Source organism: Meles meles, chromosome 9 (genome assembly GCF_922984935.1).
Source record: "Meles meles chromosome 9, mMelMel3.1 paternal haplotype, whole genome shotgun sequence".
In the NCBI taxonomy this organism is placed as follows: domain Eukaryota; kingdom Metazoa; phylum Chordata; class Mammalia; order Carnivora; family Mustelidae; genus Meles; species Meles meles.
Window position 1 is genome coordinate 12018442 of NC_060074.1, and position 10430 is coordinate 12028871.

Sequence of the window (10430 nt, forward strand, 5' to 3'; positions counted from 1 at the left end):
GAGGGGGACTGGGGGCTAAAAGGCCTCTACGGGAGCGGCGTGCTGGGGGGCGGAATGGGCCCGACTCACCAGAGGCAGCAGCAGCAACAGCAGGTCGGCTTTCCTCACCGGTCTCTCTCCCCGGATGCTGCGCTGCTGGTTTCCCGCCGGCTTTCATTCGACACAGCACAGACAGGGACTGGGGTGAAAAGTCATAAAAATGGCGCTGGCCGTGCGTCTTTTGCCCCGCTTTCTGCTCTCTCCGCCTCTGCCCGGCGGGACCGCTCGACCCCTGACTCCCGGTGTAGCCGAGGTGGGGCCGCGGTTGGCTGGACTCTGCTGCTTCTGCCGCCGCCGCCTCGGCTCCGGAGCGGCCCCCTTTTCTCGCGTCACTTGGGCCTCGGCGCTGCTTGCTCGCGGCCCTCCGCGGCCCCTGCTCAGCCCCCCGGGACCCCCCGCCGCCCTCTCCGTCTTCCCTGCCTACCCTCGGCGCCGCTACAGCGCGGAGGAGCAGCCCCAGCCGCGCCAGAAAACCAAGATGATCATTCTGGGCTTCTCCAACCCCATCAACTGGGTTCGGACTCGAATTTACGCCTTCCTAATCTGGGCCTATTTCGACCAAGAGTTCAGCATCGCAGAATTCTCTGAGGGAGCGAAGCAGGTTTGTTTCTTGACTTGGGGTTGACCCGTTGGCCTCTCGGGCGTTCGGCTGTTACCACGCAGGAAGTCTTGAGCGAAGAGTTTTCCTCCCTGGGTCCCGGGACCTCCCACGTGGGCAGTGACCCAGGCACCGAGCCCCCTGGCTGCTTCTGGACTTGAATTAAGCTTCAAGCCTGTTTGCGTGGTCGCCGACGGGGAGGGGTTCGGTTGAGACACCAGGGTCAAGTCCCCCAATTTCTTTTTCCGCGCTGCAGGTTTTGAATCCGATAGAAATGGATTCGACGCAAAGCCCATTTCTGCCACTTTAAAGCTTCATGGCTTTGTTTTTTTTTTTTTTCTGAATGTGATTTTCTGCAAAATTAAGACAGTGCCTGGCACACAGTAGACACTACACAAATTGTTGAATGAATGAATGAGTAGATAAGATTCTTTTGAAGAAGAGTAAACGAGACAGTATTTGCAAAATGCAAGAATGCAATTTTGGTAGAAAAACAAAACATCCTGCTAGCTATTTGGTGGAGCTTCCTTGCCCCTCTCCCTGCCCTGCAACCCCTCCCTATCATCCTCTTTAAAGAATAACCTAGAGCGGAGCAGTTTTACCCTTTCCAAGAATTTGCTGAGACAACCTGGTCGCTGATAAGCGCACAGCACCGGAGAAGTTTAACCCCCGTCTGTTCTGTTTCTTCCCGAGTGACTGGTATTATACCCTGTCTTACCCTTGTCACACAGTGGTCACTTTGGGTCCTAAGATTGTTCATGGATTTTGTGTGCACATGCATTTTTCTAGGATGAAAGTGCATCTATAAAATTTCTTTTGAATCCTTTTGAAGGTTTGTCATTCCCAAGCGTTTCAGAACAGGTGATAAATAGAAGTCATAGTTTGTTTCCCAGTTCGTACTGCCATATACCTTACACTTCCACTATTAGTGGAATCATTTCGCAATACTGATACATTTGTTCCTAATTTATTTCAGATTTCTGTAAACTACAGCCGTTTATATTTATTTGTGTGACCCATCAATCATAAATCATTTCCAACTTTATATAATCCATGTCGATATTAACTCCTGGTTCCTGCTTTCCTGAGTCAACTCTTAACTGATTTATTTTGTTTTATTTATTTATTTTATTTATTTTTTAATTTAAAAAAATTAAAACGCAAACACCAAGCTTGACTTATATCATTGTAAGAGGTAAACCTCTGCTCATATCAGTTCTCAAAATCTTTTGTTCATGCAGAGGTCAACTGGCATGATCTTACTCTCCTCTGCAGTGCTCACTGATGATATGTGAGTTTGTCTGCCTCATAACATTGTATAACTGTACCAGCTCATTGATAAGTCAGTAAGGAATGAAATCCTCTCCCCAGACCCTGGGGAGGACGCGTGGAACACTTTTTAGCCACTCTCTCATCCTGTTTCCCTGTTAGCTATTTTAGCCTCCTCCTTGCTATGAAGTAGTATCTCCACCCCCTAATCAGCCAGTCTGTAAACAATTTTTGCCTTATCTAAGTCAGTTTTTGTGCATTCAACCACTGTTATTTTCAAAAGCAATGTTGGGTCATCCATGGCAAATCAATTCCCTTAAACCACTGGTTACTTAACATACCTTTTATATCCAGCAAATCAGTTCTTCAGCACCTAAGATTTAAAAGGACATGGCCAAAAAAACCTTCTCCCTCCTAGATCTCTTAGTGTAACTGTATCTTTTTTTTTTTTTTTTTTTTTTTTTAACATGGGTTACATGCATACATACATAATTCTAGGGCTTGGGAATAATCTGGTGCAAAAACATTAGCTAGTTCATCTCCTCTCATGGGCTCGACTTGCCCTTTCTCCTTAAGCTAACCTCCCAGCAATAAAATCTTATCTTGGGTTATGAATATCAAGTGATCATTAGATCATTTTCATTCAGGTTTGTTTTTGTTTTTTACTCAGAGAACATGAAAACAAAAAGGCATCTTAAGGATCATGATTCTAGTCTAACTAACTCTCCTTTGCCAATGATAAAACAGTGGCTCAAGGATGCATTGTAAGCACTGTGCTGTGACCCAGTCTATAAGCAGTCTTGGTCCTTTACTCACTAGAAATTGAGACGGTTAAGTACAATCTAGTCAAGTTTTGATTCATTACATGAGCCAAGGGAATAGGTGGTCCAGTGCTAAGCTTTATTAGCGCCATAGACCCTGCTTTTCATTAATATGTACACATAACAGGGTCGCTCAGTGGGGTAAAGCCTCTGCCTTTGGCTCAGGTCATGATCCCAGGATCCTGGGATCGAACCCCACATCCAGCGCTCTGCTCAGCAGGGAGCCTGCTTCCTCCTCTCTCTCTCTGCCTGCCTCTCTGCTTACTTGTGATCTCTGTCAAATAAAATCTTTAAAAAAATATGTACATATAATATCTTCCCTATTACTGCCATTAAACTACGTTTGTCATATACTGTATATTTTCTTATATATCTTGTACGTTTCTAGCCTTTTCTATAAAAAAGAGGGCTATTTCCTAGAAGCCTCTCTAGGCTAGACTCTCCTGTGTCATCAAGGCCTGCTTCATCAGGGCATTCTACAGCAGTTCTGATGCTAAGTCCCTGGAGTTAATGCCCACAGGTTGGGGCTCAGTCCCAGATGACTGCCTCCATTTCAGACGCTAATCACAAGTCAGGGCTCCATTTGGCTGGCCAGTGCACCTTACTTGGTATTTCCAGTTTATTCGAAAGGATACAATTCAGGAACAGCCAAATAGAAGAGATGTGTAGGGGGAGGGATGTGGGAAGAGCGTGGAGCTTCCATGCTTTCTGGGTGCACCACTTTCCCAGCACCTTCACCATCCTGGAAGCTCTCCTAGTCCCTTTGTTTAGGGTTTTATGGAGGTTCCATTATGTAGGCATGATGGATCAAATCATTGCCATTGTTGATGAATTCAGTCCCCAGTCCCCTTCCCCTCCCTGAAGTCTAGGGATAGAGCTGAAAATTCTAACCCTCTAATCACATGTTTGGTTCTTAGGACAACAGTCACCGCATTAGCTTAAACTCAGCTAGGGTTGAAAGGGGCTTGTTTTAGGAGCTCTGTGCCAGGAATCAGAACAAAGAACAAACCTATATTTTCTTCTGTCCCAATGTAACACTACTGATATGTGCATGTAATCTATCTTCCCTGCTTCTGCCATCAAACCACATTAATCATACAGTGTTTATTTTCCTGTATGCTGCTTGCATGTTTTAGAGGGCTATTTCCTAGAAGCCTCTTTGGGTTAGACAATCCTGTATTATCAAAGTCTTGTCAGAGCAGCCTCCTAATGGTTCATTATTATCTTATCAGATAATTTGCTCAGGTGGGATCTTTGGTCCCGCAAATATCACACCTTGGCCACAAACGAGAATATAATGGTTGGGTTCCACTGTGGTCTTTGTTTCTTCTTATCTAAATACCACCATCTTCCTCATGTGAAGGCTTATTAATATATGTATAGTGTCTCTGAACCCTCAGGGCATTTTCTCAAAATTCAATGCTCTCATTGTCTGGTTTGCCAGGGCTGGTAAAACAAAATACCACAGGCTGGCTTACTTAAGACCCAGGTATTGGCAGGTTTGGTTTCTTCTGAGGCCTCTGCCTGCCTTGCAAATGGCTGTCTTCTGTGTCCTCATGTGATTTTTTTTTTCCCCTCTGTGTGGGTGTCAGAATTTCTTCTTATAAAGTCAGATTGGATTAAGGCCCACCCTCATCTTAATCACCTTTTTAAAGAGTATCCAAATACAGTCCCCTTCTGAGATGGGAGTTAGGACTGCTGCATACGAATTTGGGGGAAAACTGTTAATCCCATAACATCCCATCCCAAACACCACCTTGTCCTGCTAGTTCTTCAGATTTCATCTTGGATGTTCCTTCCTTTCAGAGGCCCTCCCTGGTCCTCCCAGATTGGCTCAAGTGGCTTTTCTGCTCAGGTCATCCTGTTGCTACCCCTGTCATAATTCTTGAACTTGTCAGTTTACTTGCTTCCCTTCTCAAGCAACCTGAAAGGTCCTTGAAGACAGGTGGAGTCATATAACTGTTTCAGTCTCACTGCTGAGAATATGGAGGAGTGTGGTCGGTTCCCCCCTACTTTACAGTGGCATCTCATACTTCAAAGTTGGCATCCACTTAGACTGTAAACTCGTTCGTTATCTTTTCTCCCACTTTCCCACACCTGCCTTACCAATCTTTTTTTTTTCTTTTTAAGATTTTATTTATTTATTTGACATACAGAGAGAGGTCACAACTAGGCAGAGAGGCAGGCAGAAGGGGCGGGGTGGGGGGGGAACAGGCTCCCTGCCGAGCAGAGAGCCCTAGTTGGGCCTCGATCCCAGGACTCTGAGATCACGACCTCAGCCAAAAGCAGAGGCTTAACCCACTGAGCCACCCAGGTGCCCTGCCTTACCAATCTTAATGAGGGTCAGATTGCAACCCAAAGCTCCAGACTCCCGTACAATTTAGATTGCCCTGCTTCTCAAATTCTTTGTGTTCCTGGTTAAGAGGGGGATGTCACATAATAGTCATTACAGTAATAAGTGATTGCTTCATTATTATTTTAAAAGGAAAGCTATAGGAGGATTTGTGTTGAGAGCTAATGTGTACGCACACACTGTCTTTCCCCTGGTCCTGAGAGTGGAGACGTAATTGGCAGTGAGCTCACTACTGTATATGTGGGAAGGCCATATGAGAAGAGAAGCCAACCAACTTTGAAGGACTCATGCCTGACAATGATATCATAATATTTGACATTGTTTATCACCTTTATCATAAAACAGTCTTTGTGCTACTAAGCTATTTACGTATGAGCATTGTACATTGTATGGTATTTTGCATGGTGTTTTGAAATGACGATTACCAACCTCTCCCCACTTTTTTTCTTTTTTTTAAGGCTTTTGCTCATGTGTCCAAGTTACTGTCACAGTGTAAATTTGATCTGTTGGAAGAACTTGTGGCCAAAGAGGTGAAGTATACTTTTAATTTTCCTTTAAAAATAAATGTATTATTCTCCTGAGTAGAATAATACATGTTACCCTTATTTATGCTTAAAAGTAGTATGTGTGCCGTCAGCCGAAGTAGAGTCCCTGTATCTTTACTTTTGGGTACTTTGGGTCATATAAACGCATAGAATGATTTGCTACTTAAGGAATAAGTAAGTAAATGCGATGTTTTTCAGTTGTCTTTATACTGAATGTTCTGTTAGGAATCACCTGTTGAACAATTTGATGCCTTTCAGCCTTGCTTTTGAATATGAGTAAATATGGTAGTAAATTTAAAAATAGGCATAGAAAAATTCATTCCTTAAGGAACTCCTCTGCTTTCTGAAAGGCTTTTGAAAATTTAGCGGGTGAACTATGATTTGCTTTTTCCATACTTAGGTGCTCCATGTATTGAAGGAAAAGGTCACTTCACTACCTGACAACCATAAAAATGCCCTTGCTGCTGACATAGATGAAATTGTATACACATCAACAGGAGACATCTCCATTTACTACGACGAGAAAGGTAATGCTAGAGCGTAGTCAGTTTAAATGATAAGTAATGGCCCAGGTAAGCTAATCGGGTGGGTAATCATGAAATAGTGGGGATGTTGTTGGTACAAGCAGACTTCAGGAAAAATAATACAGTCATTCTTTCAAGACCTAACTCTGGGAGAGTTAAGATATGGTAATAACTTAAACCCTTCTATCTAGGACCTTCCTCTACTACTGTTTCATTCACGAGGGACAGCATCATCACCTAAGTTGATGAAAATTGTTTAAGGCTGATGTCTCAAATAGAAAATACTTGGGGTTTCAGATTTCCTAACTTGAAGGAAACAATTTAGCATTACCTTTTAAATATATGTTAAATAGAAGATAAATAAATAGATAAAAGAGAAAGTAGATAATATCAGTTAATGACTTTTTTGAAAGTAAGACTGGCTGTGGAACTCCCACATTGGATTTGTTTGGAGACAATGAAAAGGTTAAAAGGAACTTTAATAGTTATTTCGTTCTTCTCCTTGGCCGATGCATGCGTTTTCCCTATAGCATTCCTAAAAAATGTATTGACTTCATTTATTTCTTCTAAAATATTTGCAAATGTATTATGTGCCAGGCACACAGGAAATCTAGCCTTTGCTTACATACTTTGCAAGGCAGTTCTGATACAGGACTCTTTAATGGTTAAACATTTTTCATACACATGTTAATTTGAAACATTTCTATAGATACGTTTAGTGATAAACATTTTCTTCTCCCCTAATATTTCAAATTGCATCTCAGCATCATGGTCACAACCTGATTTTGACATACTACATTGTTGTAATCATAAGGCACATAGTAAAGTGAATTAGGGTACATAGTACATGCTCAAGAAATCCTGTTATTTCTGAGATGCAGAGAAAGAGGCAAGTATGTCATCAATGTTAAGAGAATGTTTTAAAAATAGAAAGTCACCAATGTTAGTATCATACCAGACTAGACTAAGTATAAAATATGATCTGTAACAACTGTGTAGCTATTGCCAACTTCTAATTTCATTTTGGATATATGGATGATAGATTTTTGTGATTTGTATTTGTATGTGTGTATTTGTGTGTTTTTTCTCTAAGGAAGGAAGTTTGTTAACATCCTGATGTGCTTTTGGTATCTAACCAGTGCCAACATCCCCAGTGAAACTTTAAGTGGAGCCAGTGTGTTCCAGGTTAAGTTGGGGGATCAGAACGTGGAAACTAAACAGCTTCTTAGTGCAAGCTATGAGTAAGTCTAATCTCCCTTGTTTCCTTTCTCTAGAAAATGGAAAGTAGTATGAAGGAAGTATGAAGGTATCAAAGCTAAAGGGAGCTTTAGGAAGAAAAGGATTGAAATTTGACAAGTTATTTAAGAAGAGAGAAAGTCATAAAGACATACTGGACATGAAACAGAAGTGTTGAGAAGTTAGAAAGAGGTAATATTGCTGAATTTAATTAAAGGGTGTTTCAGCTGTCTATTGCTATGTTATAAACCACTCCCAAACTTAGTCACTTCAAGCAGCTGTATATTTTGTCTGCTGTTTTACTGCTCAGGAGTTTTGGGAAGACTCAGCTCTGGGGTTTTCTTTGGGGGGGGGGTGCTGGAGGATTCATTTCCATAGTGGCTTTGTCACTCACGCGCGGATTCCCTTAGTGCTCCTTGACTTTTCCACATAACGTCTAATTTTCCAAGGCCTTTCTTCGTGGCTTGGGTTTGTGGCGATCTCAGGCTATTCACATGTTTCATGTGGTCATTGGCTAGACCAGGTAAAGGACTGTGCCCAGGATGGGAACATAATTTTCACCCTAGTCTGCCTGTCAAAGCAGTCCTAGGACCCACACAGTTGAAAGGGCAGGAGAGACTCCACCTCTTTATGGGGCAAAGCAGGGTCACATTGTAGAAGAACATGTGTGATGGGGCAAATGGTTTTATTGGAAAATACAATCCGCCACAGTTGGCACATGGACCGTCCACTCTCCAGACATTTATTAATCATTTCCTGTTTACCAGGTACTCTGGTAGGGGTTCTCATATAAAATTGAAGCGTTCCTACGTATAAAGAGGTACTGTCTAGTAGGTTAGCAGCTTATTTAAAAGAGACACTATCATGTATTTTTGTACTAATAAAATTTGGAACAGTGAACCAGGTCAAGCAAGTCAATGGAGACATAATTTAATACTCATTTAAAAGAAGATACTATTATGTTGCCAAAACTATAAAACTTGATTTAAAATAACAAATCCCAAAAATGACCTAAGAAAGAAAATACATTCTGTTTCAGTAAGGTAAAAGGTAGCCTTACTTTTTCACTTTTCTTGAAAAGATTGCTTTTTTTCTTTTTTCTTTTTTTTTTTGAATTTTGTTTTGTTACTATGCAAAATCTGAATCATCTCCTTTTAAAGACATCATATATAATTAAAGAACAATATAACCAATACCTCTGCTTCTTCTGATTTTCCTTATTAAGACCACAGACAGTTCATAAACACTGTTATTTCCAAGACTGATCTAATGTATATAAACCAAATTCCACTAAAGTATCCTTTCCATCACGATGGTCCAGTTTATTTTTCTTCATATTAGACATTTGTGATAGCTATTATTTAACAGCAGAATAATAAGGATTATAATAATAATTATTATATAATAACTATTATATAATAAATAGTTATTATATAATAATAATTATATATATATATAATAATTATATAGGGATAATTACATCCTTCTCCTAAGGTTGGCAGTTGTTGGACTATTAGTTGATTAAGATACTCATTTTAGGGGCACCTGGGTGGCCCAGTCAATTGTGGTCGATTCTTGATCTCAGAGTCATGAGTTCAAACCCTATGTTGGGCTCTGTACTGGGTGTGGAGCCTACCTCAAAAAAAAAAAAAGAAAAACAAAACTCATTTTAGTGGAGAATATTGTAATTTTGTGAGGATTTTTTTGTGTGTGTGATTGAATTGGTAAATTAAACTTGTTTTGATGTTTATTTATGATTAACCATTAGCTGTTACTAAAAACTGTCTCTCATGTACACTTGCAAATTATATAGTTATCCAAGAAATATTTGGACTAATGTTAAGATTCATATTATTTGTAATTTTTTCCCCTAGATTTCAGAGGGAGTTTACACAAGGAGTAAAGCCTGACTGGACCATTGCACGGATTGAACACTCAAAGTTACTAGAATGATCTTTTTGAAAAAACCAGCTTATTGGACTTCTGGCAATTACTATGAAAAATTAAGGAAAGAAATTTTTGGATGAGTTGATCTTCACTTAGTCAAGACTGTGGCTTACTTTTGTATTATTTTGAAATATTTCTTGTAGTATATCGGCATGATACAATAGAGCATTTTCCACAGATGCCACGTTCTGTAAAACAGATCAAAGTAAAAAAAGTACAACAGCCCATTGTTGGTGTCATAGTCCATATCATTTCTAGTGTTACTTGTACAGAAACTAGTTTTATAGGCATAAAGAAAGTATTGAAAAAACTACACATTTCTAAATCAATAGTCCTTAAATATTTGTCATTAATACGTTTAAACCAATAGTTCAAGTACGTCTAAGACTTATTTTTAAAAACCATTGCTGCTATTTGATTACTTCTGGTCACTAGCTAGATGAGAAGGACTAGATGGAATTGTACCAGATTGGTCACAGCAGAACTAAAAAGATCAGTGAACTTGAAGCTTACTATAGCACCAAAAGAAAAAAAAATACAGTAGTGCCTTAGCCACCTGTGGGATAATATCAAATCCTCTAACATACTTGTGTTTGGATTCCTAGAGGTTTGCGTAAGGGAGGAAAAGACAATATAAGAAATAATGTCTGAAATTTTTCCTAATTGATGAAAACTATAAACTCACAGATCCAAGAAATTCAATAAGCAGGGTAACATAAAGAAAATCTCATTAAGGTATACCATAATCAAATTGTTGAAAACCAGAGAAAATTGTAAAGCAGCTAGAGGAGGAAAAAACCACGTTCTGTACAGAGAATAACTTTATTTCTTTCCTCCAAGTGCAAGTTAGAGACTTTGTTATAACATCTTTAAAGTGTTTTAAGAAAAAGCATGTTAACCTAGAATTCTATATTCAGCAAAAATACTCTTCAGAAAAGGTGAAAAAAAGGCTTTTTTCAGACAGGAAAAGATTAGTGAATTTGTTGCCAGAAGACCCGTTTTATAGGAAATGTTAAGTGCTGGGACCCCTGGGTGACTCGGTTGGTTAAAGGTCTGCCTTCAGCTCAGATCAAGTCCCTCATCGCGCTCCCTGTTCAG

General features: G+C 40.1%; 1 protein-coding gene across 2 annotated transcripts; it reads left to right on the forward strand.

Moving 5' to 3' along the window:
- The first annotated feature begins 55 nt into the window (after nucleotides 1–55).
- MAIP1 (matrix AAA peptidase interacting protein 1) lies at nucleotides 56–9559 on the forward strand. 2 transcript variants are annotated; one of them, XM_046019281.1, is made up of 5 exons: nucleotides 56–640; nucleotides 5539–5610; nucleotides 6026–6152; nucleotides 7243–7390; nucleotides 9260–9559. In XM_046019281.1, exons 1-5 carry the CDS (start codon nucleotides 200–202, stop codon nucleotides 9336–9338), a joined length of 867 nt encoding a protein of 288 aa, XP_045875237.1. In that variant the 5' UTR covers nucleotides 56–199; the 3' UTR covers nucleotides 9339–9559. The 2 variants fall into 2 exon arrangements, with proteins under 2 accessions (XP_045875237.1, XP_045875238.1); XM_046019282.1 differs by lacking the exons at nucleotides 7243–7390; nucleotides 9260–9559 and adding an exon at nucleotides 7424–7623.
- The last annotated feature ends 871 nt before the right edge of the window (nucleotides 9560–10430 follow it).

What these genes read in the sequence shown, in the direction of transcription:
- MAIP1 (XM_046019281.1), top strand. Translation starts at nt 200, where the DNA reads ATGGCGCTGGCCGTGCGTCTTTTGCCCCGCTTTCTGCTCTCTCCGCCT. An exon ending in AAGAACTTGTGGCCAAAGAG is followed by an intron (nt 5,611 to 6,025) that starts GTGAAGTATACT and finishes TTCCATACTTAG; the next exon opens with GTGCTCCATGTATTGAAGGA. An exon ending in CTTCTTAGTGCAAGCTATGA is followed by an intron (nt 7,391 to 9,259) that starts GTAAGTCTAATC and finishes TTTTTCCCCTAG; the next exon opens with ATTTCAGAGGGAGTTTACAC.